Below are 20,038 nucleotides of genomic sequence, written 5' to 3' on the forward strand. Positions count from 1 at the left end.
CTGACCTCGTGATCCGCCTGCCTCCACCTCCCAAAGTGCTGGGATTACAGACGTGAGCCACCTGTCTCAACATATTAATGTAAGTAAAAGGAGTTGCCTTTGAAGAATGTAGTCAGGAACCAACTCCCTACATTTCTTCCTATCCTCAGTGCCAGGCACAAGGTAGGAAAACAAGTGTTTGTCGTGCTGAGTTGACTCATTCAAACTGTGTAATTCCAGAGGAGGGAGTTTCAGCAGCCGCGTGAACAACACAAAAGATCAGCTGCTTTATTAAAAACTAGAGAGACCAGGTCCCCATACGCTTATCACCATGCTTCCCAGATAGATTTCATGTCTCATTTTATTAAAAATCAATCTGTGATTATTTAACAGCCTTTATATCATTCATGAGGCATCAAAGGCTGAATCTGTAACTCTTAGGGAAACATCCAACAGAGATAAAAATCAGAGGAAGAATCTTCAGTTTGGTCAAGGCTGCTACCATCACACTGCATTACATGGAAATGTACCTCATACTCAGAATTTGTTTCGAATAGAACTGGAACACTAGAATTCTATTAAACCTAATTAGCATGTAATAAGTAATGGCTGGGAGCAAAGCACTATGCCAGACATCTGGGGTATATAAAGATTAACAAAATAGGGTGGCCGTCAAGGCACTAACAGGTAGTAGAGGAGAGAGCTGGAGCTCTAATCCAGTGGGAATGAAATCTTAAAAACCTTCATCAAGAAGATAGCATTTGCTGGGCGTGGTGGCTCACGCCTGTAATCCCAGCACTTTGGAAGGCCGAGACGGGCGGATCACGAGGTCAGGAGATGGAGATCATCCTGGCTAACACGGTGAAACCCCGTCTCTACTAAAAATACAAAAATTAGCCGGGCGTGGTGGCGGGCACCTGCAGTCCCAGCTACTCGGGAGGCTGAGGCAGGAGAATGGTGAACCCAGGAGGCGGAGCTTGCAGTGAGCCAAGATGCACCACTGCACTCCAGTCTGGGGCACAGAGCGAGACTCTGTCTCAAAAAAAAAAAAAAAAAAAAAAAAAAAGAAGACAGCATTTGAGATGGCCTTTGAGCTGCATCAAAGACTCTGCAGAGCAGAGGTCCTCTCAGGCTCTTGGTACCACATATATGGGAAGCCGCTCTTTGAGAAGGGTGGGAAATGACCATAGTCACAAACACTAGACAGAGCGACAGAGAGGTCATCTTTCATATTTAAGAAACCTCGGGCACTCTGTGCTCCAAGTAGAGAAGGACTGTTGGGAGCACTTCCATCCAAGGCCTTCCACACACGGTCCCCATTTGCCTTTTGAAACCCACCGTCCTTCGATTGTTCAACTGAAGCCTCCACTCTTCGTTCCTTGTTTTTGTTTTTGTTTTCTAAGATGGAGTTTCACTCTTGTTGCCCAGGCTGGAGTGCAATGGCGCAATCTCAGCTCACTGCAACCTCCACCTCCTGGTTGGAGCAATTCTCCTGCCTCAGCCTTCCAAGTAGCTGGGATTACAGATGCATATTTTTATATTTTTAGTAGAGATGGGGTTTCACCATGTTGGCCAGGCTGGTCTCGAACTCCTGACCTCAGGTGATCCTCCCAGCTTGGCCTCCCAAGGTGTTGTGATTACAGGCGTGAGACACCATGCCCGGCCACTCCTCACTCCTTGTAAATGCAACTTATTTCAGACTCAGCGCCTTTATTCAGTACTCTGTTCCACTACGTTCTGCTAGGAATGACTTTATCCCTTTTCCCAGCCAAACCCAGTAGTTCTCTTCTATCAAGCACCAGGCCTACAACTCACTTCTTCCAAAAGCCTTCTTTGACTATTCTGGCCACTGGGGTGCTTTTCTCTCTTGTACTCTGTACTTATGGCTAACAAGCTCTTTTGAGGTTGTTCTCTGCAGTAGAGTTGCTAGCAAGAGTGACCCAGCTTTTCCAGGGCCGGGCGCGGTGGCTCAAGCCTGTAATCCCAGCACTTTGGGAGGCCGAGACGGGCAGATCACGAGGTCAGGAAATCAAGACCATCCTGGCTAACACAGTGAAACCCTGTCTCTACTAAAAAAAATACAAAACACTAGCCGGGCGAGGTGGCGGGCGCCTGTAGTCCCAGCTACTCGGGAGGCTGAGGCAGGAGAATGGCGTAAACCCGGGAGGCGGAACTTGCAGTGAGCTGAGATCCGGCCACTGCACTCCAGCCTGGGCCACAGAGTGAGACTCCATCTCAAAAAAAAAAAAAAAAAAATGAGTGACCCAGCTTTTCCTTAAGGATGTAGTTTTAGAAATTCTAGAGCTATCTCTGCCCCACTCCTGATCATTCGCCCATGGGCTGCTGCTACTGGTCTGAAAGGAGGGCAGACTCAGATCCTCAAAGCCTACATCACAATTTGCAGGAAGTGTTTTTGTTTGTTTGTTTTTAAAATTTTCAAAGGCTGACTTACACACGCCAACTTTTCTTTGAAAGGACATGGTAAAAAAGCAAATTAAACAAGAAAACAATTCCTGAATAGTAGCTGAGTGTCGTTTTTTAAGAAACAAAATTACCAGCCTGGGAAACATAGTGAGACCTCATCTCTACTAAAAATAAAAAATTAGGCAGGGCGCGGTGGCTCACGCCTGTAACCCCAGCACTTTGGGAGGCCAAAGCAGGTCGATCATCTGAGGTCGGGAGTTTGAGACCAGCCTAACCAATGGAGTTTAGAGAAACTCCGTCTCTACTAAAAATATAAAATTAGCCGGGCGTGGTGGCTCCTGCCTGTAATCCCATCTACTAGGGAGGCTGAGGCAGAAGAATCACTTGAACCCGGGAGGCGGAGGTTGCAGTGAACCGAGAATGTGCCATTGCATTCCAGTCTGGGCAACAAGAGTGAAACTCCGTCTCAAAAAAAAAAAAAAAAAATTATTTGAATGTGGTGGCTCACACCTGTAGGGTCAACTACTGTGGAGGCTGAGGTGGAAAGATCTCTTGAGCTCAGGAGGTCAAGGCTGCAGTGAGCTGTGATTGTGCCACTGCACTCTAGCCTGGTAACAGAGCAAGACCCTATCTTAAAAATAAACAAATAAATAAATAAAATTTGTACTTTAATACAGGCCTGGCGTGGTGGTTCATGCCTGTAATCCTAGCACTGTGGGAGGCCAAGGTGGGAGGATCACGAGGTCAGGAGTTCGAGACCAGCCTGGCCAATGTGGTGAAACCTCATCTCTACAAAAAAATGTAAAAATTAGCTGGTTGTGGTGGCATGCACCTGTAGTCCCAGCTACTAGGGAGGCTGAAGCTCCAGAATTGCTTGAATCCGAGAGGCAGAGGTTGCAGTGAGGCGAGATTACACCACTGCACTCCAGCCTGGGCGACAGAGAGAGACTCTAACTCAAACAAACAAACAAACAAACAAGCAAACAATGTTTACTCTAACACAGAAGTGTTTTTTAAAAGTTATTATTAGAATGGCTTCTTTTTCTATAGACTTTTTTGGTTAGTGGATAAAGTTACTCAAGAGTAGCTCAATGCTTTATATAAAAAGTAAAGGTGAAATGATAAAGCCACCTTCAAAAGTGGCTGCCATGAGATGTTAAAGCATATTTTTTCTGAGACATAAGAATGTCAGAGGTGCCACCTTTGTCAAAGCCCTCTGAATCTCTGTGAGCTCTAAGAGTAACACCAACAGAAATATCCAAGAGAAACCTGTGCACTCTCAGAACATTCTCAGAGATTAGAGCTGCTTTCTGCAGATCACATAGTTTCCATTAATAACCCATTGTATATGTCACTCATGAGTTAATCTAACCTATTTATATTCACACAACTGTGGTTCAAATTGTTTCTTCCAACTCACGACTCGACTCAAATAACACAATCAGAATTCAGTGGAAACAGAAGTGGATAAAGATGTGGAGAAGTTCAGATTTTTACCCGTATAAAATGGTTTTAAACATGTTAAAAAAATCTGATTCTGTTTATGAAGTTTTATACATCGATTGAATAGTACACTGTTAAGGAGATTTATATGGAAGAGTAAAAAAATTGGGTATAAAAATAAAAACAAAAATTTGTAGTTTGAATCAAAAAAGAGCAACCAGAGCCCAACAACTAGTCATTCAACATCTGATACAATCTCCAGTACCAAAAGTAGATTAAGATTGACATTTCACTTACGATGACTAAGGCAGTAACAGCCCAAATAAAGTTTGGTGAAACTGCACTCAACAATCTAGGTCACAGAGAATAAAAGAGTCAAGCAAAGTCATCAAGACACTTTTTATATCAAAGGAGGGATGAGAGTTGATTAGATAAATTGCAACTTTATTTTCCTTAAAGCCCTCTTCTCTAAAAGACATGTAGCCTGATTGCGTTATTATTAATTACATCCTTGTTACTTTTATAAGGCAAGGCAAGGACACTAGAATCAAGTAACAGTAGAACTAGAAGAAACATTTATTTTAGACTCATTATAATTTCAATTTAAAAATCTCTGCCCACATGGAGGTATTGTTTCAAGATGGCTGGAAATAAATGCACCAACGGTTTATTTTTAATTAATCTTCCCTGCTCCGTTGTTCTCAAGGAGCGACCCCACCTCTCATTTGCTTTCTACCAGACAACAAGTGACTAGTAGGCTGAAATGACTTTGCTGTCCTTTAAAATCATTTCATTTCTGGGTATGGTGGCTCACACCTGTAATTCCAACACTGTGGGAGGCCAAGATGGGAGGATGGCTTGAGGTCAGCAGTTTAGGACCAGCCTGGGCAACATGAGGAGACCCTGTCTTTGCAAAAATATATTAAAAAAATAGTTTCATGGGATAGGAAGATTTTTCAAAAGTGCCATGAGAATTATAGAGTGCCACACTTGGGGGTTTTGTTCCTTTCAGGCAGGTACTGATTATAGGAACAAATGCAGTTCTGGGCCCGTGCTTGTGGTCCCAGCTACTCAGGAGGCAGAGGTGGAAGGATTGCTTGAGCCCAAGAGATCAAGGCTGCAGTGAGCTATGATCGCCAGCGCACTCCAGCCTTGCCACAAAGCAAGAACCTGTCCCGTGCCCCACCGCCGCAAAAATGCAATAGTGATAATGTCCCTATCACACACGTGAAGAACTCCAGCTACTCTTCAGTTCTAATGTGCAACGCCAGGAAGATGAGAGTCACTGTGGAACATGGGAAGGACAGGGCTTGCCTGGCAGTGGCCCCACCATGACTGGGATACTTACGGGGCAGTGAGGTAACCCTCCAAAAAGCCAGCCACAAACATGATGATCTCATTGCTCAAGGCTTGAGAGCCATAGCCAGCTCTGATCTCCAGGATGCCCCAGCCTGTGGTTTCCACAGAGTTATTGTAAAAGCCATAGGCGTCCCCATTCTTGTCCATTATATTTTTGACTTCTACTGTCATTTCAGCAGGCATCCAGTATGCGGTTGCATAGTAGACTCCTAGAAGAAAAGGGAATAATGATAAAAATGCCATTCAAATGAGCTGTGATGCGTTTTTTCCCTATGTATCCAACAATTTCAAGACACTTGCTTTTAAAGATTTCCATTCTATTAGAATTGGGAAATCTGCCGTTATTGTTTGCCCTTATTCCAAGTGAGGAAAACCTGGAACCTTGATCAAGGGGGATAAGCTCAAAACACAAAGAGCAAGGTCAAAGGTAGGGGTGTAGTTACAGCATCACAGAGGTGAGCCTGAGAGCTTCATCCTTAGAGGGTGGGAATCTGGGCAGGGCTGGAGCTGGACCTTAAGCCAACTTCTTGAGAGCTTGTTTGGAGGTTCTAGCAGGGTAGCTCAGCTAGTTGTATACCCTTGACCGAAGACCGGTCCTCCTCTATCAGGGATGGTCGTCCTCTTTGAGCACACAGCTTCAGGAGGGACGCACACGGAGGAGTGAGGGAGGAAGGGGACACCCGCCCAGCCAGCCAGATCAGCCAAATCAACCTGGCGGTCAATGGGGTGACAGATGTCGCAACCAGATCGCCCTCACATCCAACGCCCACTTCTTAATTCAGACAAGAATAGGGTTCTTGTCCCTAGTCAGCAACTTCTTCCATTCCCCTTAACAGGTGGAACAAAACATCACCTTTCTCAGGCTCCTTATCCTATGTCTCCTGCGTAATTCATCTAATGTCATATGACATTAGATTCTTTGCAGAAAAAGGTAGAAGCAAGTAGAAGCTATCACCTGTGACTCCGTCAGGTGTTGATAATTTTGTGGGTCCATCCCTACACACTCCCTGAACTCATCACACCCATCTCTCCCTTCTGATTCCCCTCCATCCTTCGACCCATGCTCTGGATCTCACCCTCCCACCTTCTTTAGGAACTTTGTTCTATCCTATATCCTCTTGCTCCTGTGCCCTAAAGCTCCCTCTCTTGGCAGTAGCTTCTCCCCCTTTGGCATGCTTAACATGCTCCATCGTCTCATAGCTAAAAATAACCAACTACAGAAGCCATCTGGATCCAGTGACCCAGTGGAGCTATTGCTGGAATCTCTCACTCCCTTCACGAAATCATTATAAAGTTTAAAGTGTCCACACTGTATCAGGGACTGTTTTGAGTGCTGGTGACAGAGCTGTGAACATGACTGGCACAGTTCCAGGCCTCGCCTTTTGGAAAGAGGAATGCACTCACACCCTGCACTTCCTCCTCTTGTCCCTTGCTCCAGCCGGCTGCAGTCTGCTCTCCACCTCCAGGATACCAACGCGGCTTCTGCCTGGCTCACTAACAAAATCCTTGAGTCCTAATGTCATATGAACTTCTGAAAGCATTGGATTCGTGACCACTTATTCTTAAAACCCTTTCCTCCCACGGCCTTTGGGACACTACACCCTCCCCAGTCTCCTTCTCCTGTGCCTGCCTTTTTCCTTATTCTCCCCATAGGTTCCTCTTTATCTTGTGTACCCCACAGCACACTTGATAACACAATCCGGATGACTCCATCGCACTAGAGATTCAAAATATCCTCCATCGTGATGCTTTCTCTCTTGGTGATCTCCCAGCCTGAAATTTGAATCCATCCTGGCTTCCTTTCTCTCTCTGGTATCTTAGGTTTAATCAAAGCCTCCTAAATATCTCTCCCACCAGTCTCCACCTCTTTATCCCTACATTTCTATGTTATTTTAGGTAACACAACTGGCCGTTTAAGTATAGAAGAGGACTTTTTCAAGGTTTCTCTAACCTTTAATCCATTCTTCATTTTCTACTAGAGTAGCATTTCTAAAATGCGAACTGATTTTGTTAGCTTGCCTGCTAAAAATGTTCAATAGTTTCTATTTCTTAAAAGTTCTGCTGCCGGGCGCAGTGGCTCACACCTGTAATCCCAGCACTTTGGGAGGCCAAGGAGGACGGGTCACCTGAGGTCAGGGGATTGCGACCAGCCTGGCCAACATGGAGAAACCCCGTCTGTACTAAAAATACAAAACGAGCCAGGCGTGGTGGTGTGCGCCTGTAATCCCAGCTACTCGTGAGGCTGAGGCAGGAGAATTGCTTGAACCCGGAAGGCAGAGGTTGCTGTGGACCTAGATCGTGCCATTGCAATTCAGCCTGGGCAAAAAAGTGCGAAACTCTGTCTCAAAAACAAAAAAGCAAAACAAAACAAAAAGTTCTGCTTACCCACTTGGCCTTCATGACCTGGTTTCTATCTACCTATCCAGCTTCCTCATCACCCACATGCACATTTCATGATCCAGAGACCATTACATACAGCTCTTCAACCTGCCAGTAACTAGGTCAACACCTTTGACTTTGCAGATGCTATTTTTTCTGCCTGACGTTTTCCCTCTTGTTAGCCACCTAGCAATCTCGAAATTGCTGTTTAGGACTCAGGAAGCAGCACCTCTCTTGCAGGGGATGACTTCCTCTACAAGCTCAATGTTTGCGAGCACACCCTCCGTAAGCCCTGTCACACTGTACTGTAACTTACATGCTTGCCCCTCCTCTTAGACTAGAAGCTCCCTGAGGCCAGAGACTGTGTCCTCAGCACTTGTAGTGCCTGACCCATAATGGATACTCAATAAATATTTGCGAAAGGAAGGAAGACTTAGGAAGAAAGAGAAAGAAACAAGGAAATAAGACATGGAGGAAGGAAATGGCAAAATATGGTGCGTTCTTTTCTCTGTCTGAGAAGCCATTGCACATATGCTCTGGTTTAAGAATCTATACATTCAGGTCAGTCACCAGAGAGGTGGGAGGAGGCCAGAATGAGTCTCAGGTTTTAGGCTGAGACTCAGTGGATAGATGTTGTATCATTTACCAAGAAAGGAAGCACATGGACAATATGTCTGGGAGGGATCAGGAGTTTAGTTTTAGATATGTTGAGTTTTTAGTGATGAAGAGGCTAGAAAGTTTTCACATTAAATATTTACACAGGGTTATTTGTTGGCAAACGTCCCAAATTGGACCAACATTTTACTTTTTTTTTTTTTTTTTTTTGAGATGGAGTTTCGCTCTGTCACCCAAGCTGGAGTGCAATGGCAAGATCTCAACTCACCGCAACCTCCGCCTCCTGGGTTCAAACGATTCTCCTGCCTCAGCCTCCCGGGTAGCTGGGATTACAGGCATGCACCATCACACCCAGCTAATTTTGTATTTTTAGTAGAGACAGTGTTTCTCCATGTTGGTCAGGCTGGCCTCAAACTCCCCACCTCAGGTGATCCACTGCCTTGGCCTCCCAAAGTGCTGGGATTACAGGCATGAGCCACTGCGCCTGGCCAGCATTTTACTTTTTGATGTTAAGATTGTCTATCAGCCGGGTGCAGTGGCTCACCGCTGTAATCCCAGCATTTTGGGAGGCCGAGGCAGGTGGATCACCTGAGGTCAGGAGTTCGAGACCAGGCTGACCAACATGGAGAAATTCCATCTCTACTAAAAATACAAGATTAGCTGGGTGTGATGATGCATGCCTGTAATTCCAGCTACTTGGGAGGCTGACGCAGGAGAATTGCGTAAATCTGGGAGGCAGAGGTTGCACAGAGCTGAGATTGTGCTGTTGTGCTTCACCCTGGGTAACAAGAGTGAAATTCCCTCTCAAAAACACAAAGACAAAAAAGACTGTATATCACACTTTTCAAAATAAGACATACATGTGGCCAACAAGCATATGAAAAAAAAGCTCAACATCACTGGTAACTAGCAAAATGCAAATCAAAACCACAATGAGATGTCATCCCACACGAGTCAGAATGGCTATTATTTAAAATGTCAACAAATAACAGGTGCTGGTGAGGTTTCAGAGAAAAAGAAATGCGTATACACTGTTGGTGAGAGTGAAAATTAGTTCAGCCACTGTGATGATTCCTCAAAGACCTAAAAACGGAAATACCATTCAACCCAGTAATCCCATTACTGGGCATATACCCAAAGGAATATAAATTGTTCTGTCATAAAGACACTTGCACACGTGTTCATTGCAGCATTATTCACAATAGCAAAGACACGGAATCAACTTAAATGCCCATCAGTGGTAGACTGGATAAAGAAATTGTGGTACATATACAGCATGAAATACTATGCAGCCATAAAAAAGGAGAAATCATGTGTTTGCGGGAACATGGATGGAGCTGGAGGCCATTATCCTGAGCAAACTAACATAGGAACAGAAAATCAAATACTGCATGCTGTCACTTGTAAGTAGGAGCTAAACAAAGAGACACATCATTTAGTCCATTATGTTTCTAATGGAAACATAGAAGGGAACAACAGACACTGGGGCCTACTTCAGGGTGGAGGGAAGAAGGAGAGGATCAGGAAAAATAATGAATGGGTACTAAGCTTAATACCTGGGTGATGAAATAATTCATACAACAACTCCTGTGACACACATTTACCTATATAATAAACCTGCATATGTATCCCTGAACTTAAAATAAAAGTTAAAAACAGAAATACCATTCCATCCAGTAATCCCGTTACTGGGCATATACCCAAAGGAATATAAATTGTTCTGTCATGAAGACACTTGCACACATGTGTTCATTGCAGCATTATTCACAATAGCAAAGACACGGAATCAATCTAAATGACCATCAGTGGTAGACTGGATAAAGAAATTGTGGTACATATACACCATGGAATACTATGCAGCCAAAAAAAAAAAAAAAAAAAGACCGTCTATCAAACATGCACTAAAAGTAGAGTCTTAATACTAGAGCATGGCCGGGCGCGGTGGCTCAAGCCTGTAATCCCAGCACTTTGGGAGGCCGAGACGGGCGGATCACAAGGTCAGGAGATCGAGACCATCCTGGCTAATACGGTGAAACCCCGTCTCTAATAGAAAATACAAAAAAAAAACTAGCCGGGCGACGAGGCGGGCGCCTGTAGTCCCAGCTACTCGGGAGGCTGAGACAGGAGAATGGCGTGAACCCGGGAGGTGGAGCTTGCAGTGAGCTGAGATCCGGCCACTGCACTCCAGCCTGGGCGGCAGAGCAAGACTCCGTCTCAAAAAAAAAAAAAAAAAAAAAATACTAGAGCATCATGGCACCGTGGTCCAGGGGCTCGGTGATAGGCTGGGGCTTAGTCAGGCTTAGAAACTAATCCTGATTAAACTCTTAACGAATGATCTGAGTAGGCCTAAGTCAATTTACTTCTGAGTACAATGACCATCATGGCAGGCCTTCACAATCGTTAAATGGAAGTAATGGCATTAAGAAATAGGGAAGTGTCAAATAATTTGCCAATCAACTGCGGTTGACAAATAATTGTCTGATTGTTAATGGAGCCATTTGGCCACAATTTGACAATTGTAGGCAGCACCCACGGAAACTTCCCTTCTCCACCCAAAGGCAATAAATGTGTTTTCCAAATGTATTTTTGACCACATATCCCCAGCTTTTCTCACACATTCCCTTCCACCCTCATCACCAGGGAGCCTTGTAGGGAAATGAGGAAGTGTGGTTGCTTGCATAAAAAGCAAGAGTCATAAACAGGAACCATAAAACAAAAAAGGAAGGTGTGTCTCTTCTCTTTCTACCCACAAAGCATGATTTTAGCTTTTTCTTCTCCTCCAAAACCTTGGCATTTCTCATCTTTAGGCAACCCAGGCCTGCCTTCACCTTCCAATCAATCAACTCCTTTTTGTTGTAATTTAGGGCTTGCCCAAGGCAGCCTGAGTACTAAACCAAGAGCTATGTTTTCACTGTTGCTGGTCCTACCTAATTTCCTGACCACAAAAAGAAACTTCTGCAAATACGTGCTTTTTTGACACTCGTATATACCTCCATGCATGAAAAAACCTTTACTCAATCCCCAAGAGATTTTGGTGAGAAAAGTGTCCTGCCAATAGCTTAGCATGTGCTTTGAGAATAAAGCCCAAAATCAGAGTCTTCCCTCCACTCCAGCCGAGGTCCTCCACTCCTCAATGTTTTCTCTAAGTTTCAACTCTTTCTGGTTCTCCCAGTATTCATGCCATTTTCTGATTTTCTTAAAACCTGTCACAGTTTAAGCCATTGTACTTTTCCATTTTTAAAAGACATCTTCACGATGGGAGGTGAATGGTGTGAACAAAGTAATAGTGAAAAAGATAGAAAAATAGTACATAATTCTAATGCAAACCTAGTTTTATACAAGCTCTGTGAAAGCGGGGACTATTTCTGCTTAACACTCTATAAACCTGACAAAATAATGTTTCTTTGACGAATCTAGTTTGTGTGTGTTCTTTAAATGAAAAGAAAGCCATGTATTTACTTATTTATTTATTATTTATTTTTGAGCTGGGGTCTCGCTCTGTTGCCCAGGCTGGAGTGCAGTGGCACAATCACAGCTCAGTACAGCCTGGAGTTCCTGGGTTCAAGCAATCCTCCTACCTGAGCTTTCCAGAAAAGGAAGCTCATCAGAGCACTCATTCATAGAAGTTAGCATGAAATAGCTCAACTAATTATGTTTTCAAGCCTGGGTGAGAGACTTATTAAATGGCTCAGAATCTTGGATTATGTCTATCCAGCCCCAAGAGCAGGAGCTATTTGTTGATATTTTCTTTAGAGCTGTGAAAATGAAAAGTCAGAATTCAAACATTTTAACAGCAATATCCTCAAAATCAATGCACTTGATTAAATATCTGTTGAATGAATGGGAATGTTATTTATAAAAAGTATTTTTCTTCTATAAATAAAGATGGAAAATATGCCATCATTTTTATATTTCTATGTAAAAGCCCAAACACCAAAGTTAAAATACAAAGTTTTTTGTATTAATATTTACTTGTATACTCCAATTAATATTTTATTTATTTATTTATTTATTTATTTATTTATTTATTTATTTATTTTTGAGACAGAGTTTTCGCTCTTGTTGCCCAGGATGGAGTGCAATGGTGCGATCTCAGCTCACTGCAACCTGTGCCTTCCAGGTTCAAGGGATTCTCCTGCCTCAGCCTCCCAAGTTGCTGGGATTACAGGCACACGCTACCACGCCTGGCTAATTTTGTATTTTTAGTATAGACGGGGTTTCTGCATGTTGGTCAGGCTGGTCTCAAACTCTGGAGCTCAGGTGATCTGGCTGCCTTGGTCTCCCAAAGTGCTGGGATTACAGGCATGATCCACTGCAACTGGCAATATTTTCTATGAGTTCGTTGTTTTTAGTTGAAAAAAATTCCCACCCTGTCTTAGAAAGAAAAAATGTATAAAATACTTATAAGTAGCTTAAACTATTCTTTCCCATATTTGGATTCTATAATAATTTTTCTAGCACCTCATTTATGAAAAAGCAGGTAGTTTTCAACCCCAAGCAATGCAATGTTTATTTAATATATTCAGAAGTCAGAGGGGAGAAAAAGAGAAAGAAATGAGAAATAGAACAAGCAAAAGATGTCAGAGAAAATAGAAAAAAATTATAATGAAAATAATCTGTTCATATTGGGTTTAGCTAAAAATTCACTGGTTTTGGTCCTTGAACTGCTTTTCTCTTTGATGTCTGCTCAGCTGGCCTCTCAGTATACCTCTGTGTGCCTTGGCATGGCACTTGCCTTCTTTGAAAGGTCTCTCAGTAAATTGATGCCTGGTTTTTGGATTTGTTTTGACTCTTCATTGGCGTCACTAAGGAAATAACTGATTTGTAAATTAAACAATCTCCAGTAAACAAAATTGTAAGTAGGTGTTTAAGCCTTGGCTCTCTCCAGAGATCAGAGGCTAAGATGCCTGCTGGAAGGAGGATTACTTTGTCAAGTACTCCCAGAGAACAGGAGCGAGGGGCTGGGAGAGTGAAAGGGAGGAACACCGATTCGAGGGTGCATTCTGAGCTGCTTTCCTCTGTGGACACGGGGGCGATCCCACTGGGACTAGCCTCAGAAATCTTCATCCCAGGCACGGAAGACCCAGCTACCTGCTCCCATCTGATTAAGGTTAAACATTCCCCTAGGAAGTGTTAACTCCCTCACTCCAGGTCTGCATGTGCTCCAGGACTAAGTGGCTGTGATTTCAGAGATGCCCTGAGGTGGAAAGTAAGAGATTTCTACAGTGAGGCTGAGATGAGGCGCCTCAGGTCACCTGCATGAAGTGGAAATAAAAGACAAGTGAGATGATGTGAGGTGGGCCCCAGGGTCAGGAAGTGCGGGACACAGCAGATAAGTAGAAAGGGACACAGCTTTAAAAACTAGCTTCAAAACAACAATCCACGAATGCAGAAAAATGCTGGAGATTTGCTTAGATCTGGAATGATCCCTTTCCTTCATCCTGTTGAAACATACCCTTTTGTCACTGGCAGCTGAAATCAGAGTTCTTGCCAAAAGCCCTGTCAGCAGGAAGTCAACTCTGCCTCATTCTGGTTCCCTACTCTTAGCTCAGTCCTCATCTAGGTTACTTATTATGTATTTGTGTCTGCTTGGTCCCAAAAATTTGATTACAAGCTCCTTGCAAATGAGAGGTGGAGTCTCACATTTCATTGCACCCACTCCCTTAGGCCTAGCACAATGCTCTATGGATTACGTGGCCACCTGGATCCCAAACTTTCCTGTTTTTGAGACAGAGTTTCGCTCTTGTTGCCCAGGCTGGAGTGCAATGGCACGGTCTCGGCCGACGCAACCTCCGCATCCCGGGTTCAAGTGATTCTCCTGCCTCAGCCTCCCGAGTAGCTGGGATTACAGGCATGTGCCACCATGCCCGGCTAATTTTGTATTTTTAGTACAGGTGGGGTTTCTCCATGTTGGTCAGGCTGGTCTCGAACTCCCGACCTAAGGTGATCTGCCCGCCTTGACCTCCCAAAGTGCTGGGATTACAGGCGTGAGCCACCGTGCCCGGCCTGGATCCCAAACTTTCACACTGTCTGGGAAGGTCACACCTGGTGACAGATTTTATCAAGTTATATAAACTTGACAGTATAGTCATTCTTGATTTCTAATTATGAATTAGAACCTTGGTGTCTTAGGTTTGAAAATGACCTCAAAGAGAATAACACCGGTGTGAAAAACTTGACACTCCTTTATGCTGAAATTATTACTGCCTATGCAAGGCAGATGGACAAATTTCAGAACCAGCCCGTCTCTTTCAGTGAAGTGCTCATTCTGTTTTCAACTCTCTCAATCAAGAGACTTCCACAATTTTCTCTAGGAAGACTGTAACATGGCCAGGTGTGGTTGCTCATGCCTGTAATCCCAGCACTTTGGAGGCCAAGGCAGGCTGATCACCTGAGGTCAGGAGTTTGAGACCAACCTGCTCAACATGGTGAAACCCCGTCTCTACTTAAAAATACAAAAATTAGCTGGGTGCAGTGGCACACACTTGTAATCCCAGCTACCTGGGAGGCTGAGGTAGGAGGATCGCTTGAACCCAGGAGACGGAGTTCACAGTGAGTTGAGATCGCACCATTGCACTCCAGCCTGGGTAACAGAGTGAGACTCCCTCTCAAAAAAAAAAAAAAAAAACAACCTGTAACATATGTTATCTGTGTAGACAGTGTTTCAAGTTTTAAGCTAAAATTTCCCCATAAATTCACTACCTCTATTTCATTTTTTACCATACTAAGTAAATTCCTGTTTTGCAGTAGTGCAAAGAAGCTACATAATAACATTATTAATACATTTTCTAGTCACATTTTCAAGCTGGATGTTCGAAAGATTGTAACATGGAAGTTGTATAAACTAGAACCTACTCCATTTTTTAAAAAGGCAAAACCTAAATGCATAAAAATTACTTAAAATGCTGAAGAAAATAAATCCCTTGGGTTTCATTCCATGAAGGGTATCACTACCTCTTTTGTTTTGCTATCTCCATAGTTAATGTCTTATAATTTTGAAATCTAACAAAAGCAAAAGATAACAAGTGACAATGTAAAATTCATGTCTAAGGAAGTATGAAAACAAAAATTTATTTTCTGCATGTCAGAACACTCAAGAAAAAGTTCATATGTTTCATAGTATATATATGTATATTATAAAAATAATAAATTTTTTTTTTTTTTTTGAGACAGAGTCTCACTCTGTTGCCCAGGCTGGAGTACAGTGGCGCAATCTCGGCTCACTGCAAGCTCCGCCTCCTGGGTTCACGCCATTCTTCTGCCTCAGCCTCCCGAGTAGCTGGGACTACAGGCGCCCGCCACTACGCCCGGCTAGTTTTTTGCATTTTTAGTAGAGAGGGGGTTTCACCATGTTAGCCAGGATGGTCTCGATCTCCTGACCTCGTGATCTGCCTGCCTCGGTCTCCCAAAGTGCTGGGATTACAAGCGTGAGCCACTGTGCCCGGCCTGAAAATTTTTTTTAAAAATTGTTTTACTTCAATGAAACACTGAAGGAAGATCCTTTTAAATTTTCCTCAAAAGAAAGATTTTTATCTTTCCTTCCAAATTTATGTTTTCAGAAGGACCAGGAAACAAAGTTTAATAATAAAGACAAGTGGGCAGTTCCCTCAGACTTTGTTCTGGAACTTATCTTGTGTACATTATGCAAACAAGTTGATAAAGGGAGAGCACAAGAAAATGTTCAAGTTGGCACTGGGCACGATGGCTCACACCTGTAATCCCAGCACTTCGGGAGACCAAGGCAGGCGAATCACTTGAGGCCCGGAGTTCAAGACCAACCTGGGCAACATAGTAAAACCTCGTCTCTACAAAATATACAAAAATCAACCAGGCATGGTGGTGCATGCCTGCATCCCAGTTACTCGGGAGGCTGAGGCACGAGAATCACTTGAACCTGGGAGACGGAGGTTGTAGTGAGCCAAGACGGCGCCTTTGCACTCTAGCCTGGGCGATAGAGCAAGACATTGTCTCAAAAAAAAAAAAAAATTACTTCAAAGCACGTACATTATCATCTTCAATCCTGCCTGCCTTATCAAGACATGATAACTTTTTAGAGAAAAGCAACTTCAATGGCCACTCAATTATATAGCACTTACTGCATGTCAGGCACACTGTTTCTCACAACAACCCCATGAGATAGACACTTACAATACCCATCTTCCAGATGAGGAAACCAAAGTACATATAGAGAAAATAACTGACTAAAGGTCACATGGCAAGTGTTGGAGCCAGGATTCAAACACAGGCATTAGAGTTCCAAAGGATTTCCTCTTTCTGGAATTCTATGTTACCTCTCTAATACTATACTTCCAAGAACGAAAGGCTTCCGTGTAAAGAATGAATATACTGAGCAACTGTGAGGCCTTATGTCGAGTGAATTTGGAAGTAAGAATGTCCTCAGAGACCAGGTACAGTGACTGTCGCCTGAACCCCAGGGCTTTGGGAAATGAACCTGTGGGAGGATCACTTGCGAGCAAGAGTTTGAAACCAGCCTGGGTAACATAGTGAGACTCTGTCTCTACAAATAATTTTTTTTTTTTTTAAATTAGCCAAATGTGATGGTGTGCACCTGTAGTCCCATATACTCTGAGGCTGCAATGAGCTATGATCGTACCACTGCACTCCAGCATGGATGACAGAGCAAGGCCCTATCTCCAAATAAATGAATGAATAAATAAATAAGAATGTCTGCAGAGTTAAAGGATCAACTGAAACTGACCCCAATCATAGGTCTGCTAAATCACGTTGGAGACCGAATGTTTCAGGATGTTAAACTTTTTGACAACAAGATGAAGGTATTAACTGTTATTCTCAAGTGGACACTGGTAAGCCATGGCAATGTGGAAAAGGCAGTGTCCCAACATCAGGGGCCAGCAATGCCAGGCAAGCACCGTGCAGTGGAGGGGCACTCTCTCGGCTGACTCAAGTATATGATGTATATGATGCCTACCAGGAGACAGACAAATCAGGCCTCCAGCCTGACAATCTCTCATCTTATCTACCCCCATGTGGTTTGATTAGAGTGAGAAAGTGCCTAGAGCAGACCTCACAAGTATCTAGTCTGCCTGACAGTTATATTTCTAACTAAACATTAACACTAAGTCTGATGAATAGACTTGGGTGTGTATCGGGATGAATCAGCTTCCTTAGTTCTGATCAGATATGGAGCACTAGAAAGACTGAATTTCTGGAGTCTAGCCCTGCAAGACTGAGGGCCAGATTCTGAACCAGTTTTACCAATATACGTATCATCTTACGAGTCTCTCAGCAGCCAACCCTAAGTAAGACTCTGCAGACATGCAGAGTTAAAGGATCAACTGAAACTGACTCCAATCATAGGTCTGCCAAATCACTTTATGGAGACTGAATGACTTCCAAGATGTTAAACTTTTTCAGAACCAGGTAAAGGTATCATTTATTTCTCTAGTGACCACCTGACTTCTCCATACATACCACTTAGAAAAAATTATATAAGGACCTTCTAAAATCAATTATGGGGCTTTTGGTCTGGAAAGATAAAGGTAACACCGTATGTCTGAAATCATAGCTTGAAAGATTTGGCTAGAATGACTGTGCAATTATTTGTCAACTTCTAGAATAATAAAACTATGAAGTAACCTTTACAAATTGAAGAACATGCAAGAATTAACTAAAAGTGGCCGGGCATGGTAGCTCACACCTATAATCCCAGCACTTTGGGAGGCTGAGGTGGGCAAATCACTTGAGGCCAGGAGTTCGAGACTAGTCTGGCCAACTTATTGAAATCCCGTCTCTACAAAAAGTATAAAAATCAGCCAGGCATGGTGGTGTGTGCCTGTAATCCCAGCTACTTGGGAGGCTGAGTCAGGAGAATTGCTTGAACCAGAAAGGCAGAGGTTGCAGTGAGCCGAGATCATGCCACTGTACCCAGCCTGGGGGGAAAATAAAAATAATTTTAAAAATAGTAAAAACATAAAAATAAAAGTAAAATTAAAAATTGAAGAAGTTGTTTTTGGATACATAGATGCATGTTAGTGGATATAAAATCCATTCCAAGGGGATGGACATGCAATCCCTTTAGTGTTTACTGAATTCCTACTAAATTCAGGGTACTAAACTGGGTGCTTCAGAGAACACATGACAAGTGAGAGGTAGCAAGTCCCAGTTCTTTACTCTTCGGTTGTTCGCAGGTTAGTAGAAGGCAAAGACCCAAAAAACCTCAAGGGAAAATAGATTCATGTGGGTAGGACAAAGGAAACAGATCTGTCTGCTGAAATAGTGTGGCATCACCAGACATCCTTAACACCTATGTAAGCAAGAATCCCTTCCAGATTGCTGGGCATGGTGCTGTCAGGATCACTTTGTCTCAGAAATGTCCTTACTTTCTGCCTTGGCTCCAGAACCTCCAAGCATGGAGCCAGCTTCCTGTTGGAAGAACTGTTTAAGATGCAGTTTCTTACAAGGTGGTACCTTCTTGAATAAACAGTGCTCCACCTTCAGAAATCCAACATCTGTATCTCACTCCTCAGGCTGCCCCCTCCACCTACAAAAACAATCTCAATCGTCCAAAAATAAAACAGAAAACGAAAGCCGGGAGGGGTGGCTCATGCCTCTAATCCCAGCACTTTGGGAGGCCAAGACGGGCGGATCACGAGGTCAGGAGCTCGAGACCATCCTGGCTAACATGGTGAAACTCCATCTGTACTACAAATACAAAAAAATTACCGGCGTAGTGGCGGGCGCCTGTAGTCCCAGCTATTTGGCAGGCTGAAGCAGGAGAATGGTGTGAACCCGGGAGGCACAGCTTGCAGTGAGCCGAGATCGTGCCACTGCTCTCAAGGCTGGGTGACTGGGTGACAGAGCGAGACTCCGTCTCAAAAAAAAAATAAAATAAAATAAACAGAAAAGGAATATTTGGGACCCTCCAAAGCCACCTCCAGGTACATCTGAATGAGCTGTCTCCCTAGACTAGAAGTAGGCACCAAGGCCATCACCATAGTTTAGGCAAAGAATACAGAAAATCACCAGTCAGGAGCCTGTGGATACATCTGATCCCACAGACTAGCACAGACTGGAAAAATTTAAGATCGAAGAGTGATAACTGCACAAGTTTCGAAAACAAAGGCACTCGATGATGGAAGGTGGTGTAACAAGAATCAGTACACAAATTTAGGAAGGGGCATCCTCCCCAAGTCCCACCCTACTCTTGTACAAGGTCAGCACAGAAAAGGGGATTATGAAATAAAACAAAATTAATTCTCTTTTAGTATTACTTTAGAATTCTTTCAAGTCCCTTAGTTATAATTCATAATCTTCGCCTCCTTAGAAATGGAAATTATAAATCCAAGGCTTTTTAATTTCATTTCATTTCATTTTTGCAAAGGACGTAGATTTGCATGAATACCTGTAGAGATAAAACCTGTTTTTCCAAGAGGGAAGTAGTTAAGCAAATGCCCTCTGGCATCCCCTAGCTCTGTCTTATTTGCTGTGTTATCTTTATGCAAATTACTTCTGATCAATCTCAGTTTTCTCATCTGCAGAATGGGAAACATAATCCTATTTAGGATTATGATGAGACATATATTTAAAAAAAAAAAAAAAAAAAAAAAAAAACCCGGCCGGGCGCGGTGGCTCATGCCTGTAATCCCAGCACTTTGGGAGACTAAGGCAGGCAGATCGCCTGAATCAGGCGTTCGAGACCAGCCTGTCCAACATGGCGAAACCTCGTCTTTACTAATAATGCACAAATTAGCTGGGCATGGTGGCAGACGCCTGTAATCCCAGCTATTTGGGAGGCTGAGGGAGGAGAATCTCTTGAACCCGGGAGGCGGAGGTTGCAGTGAGCCACTGCACTCCAACC

The 20,038-nt window shown here is 43.4% G+C and overlaps 1 protein-coding gene across 1 annotated transcript in view; it reads right to left on the reverse strand.

The window, feature by feature from the left end:
• The window catches only part of PLBD1 (phospholipase B domain containing 1), a 66,158-nt gene that overhangs the window by 44,987 nt on the left and 1,133 nt on the right, over positions 1 to 20,038 (reverse strand). The window contains exon 2 of the mRNA XM_023226142.1: positions 5,195 to 5,414. Coding sequence (XP_023081910.1) covers positions 5,195 to 5,414 — 220 coding nt within the window. The remainder of the gene's footprint in view (positions 1 to 5,194; positions 5,415 to 20,038) is intronic.

The sequence above is a fragment of the Piliocolobus tephrosceles genome, chromosome 10 (assembly GCF_002776525.5).
Source record: "Piliocolobus tephrosceles isolate RC106 chromosome 10, ASM277652v3, whole genome shotgun sequence".
Taxonomy (NCBI): Eukaryota; Metazoa; Chordata; class Mammalia; order Primates; family Cercopithecidae; genus Piliocolobus; species Piliocolobus tephrosceles.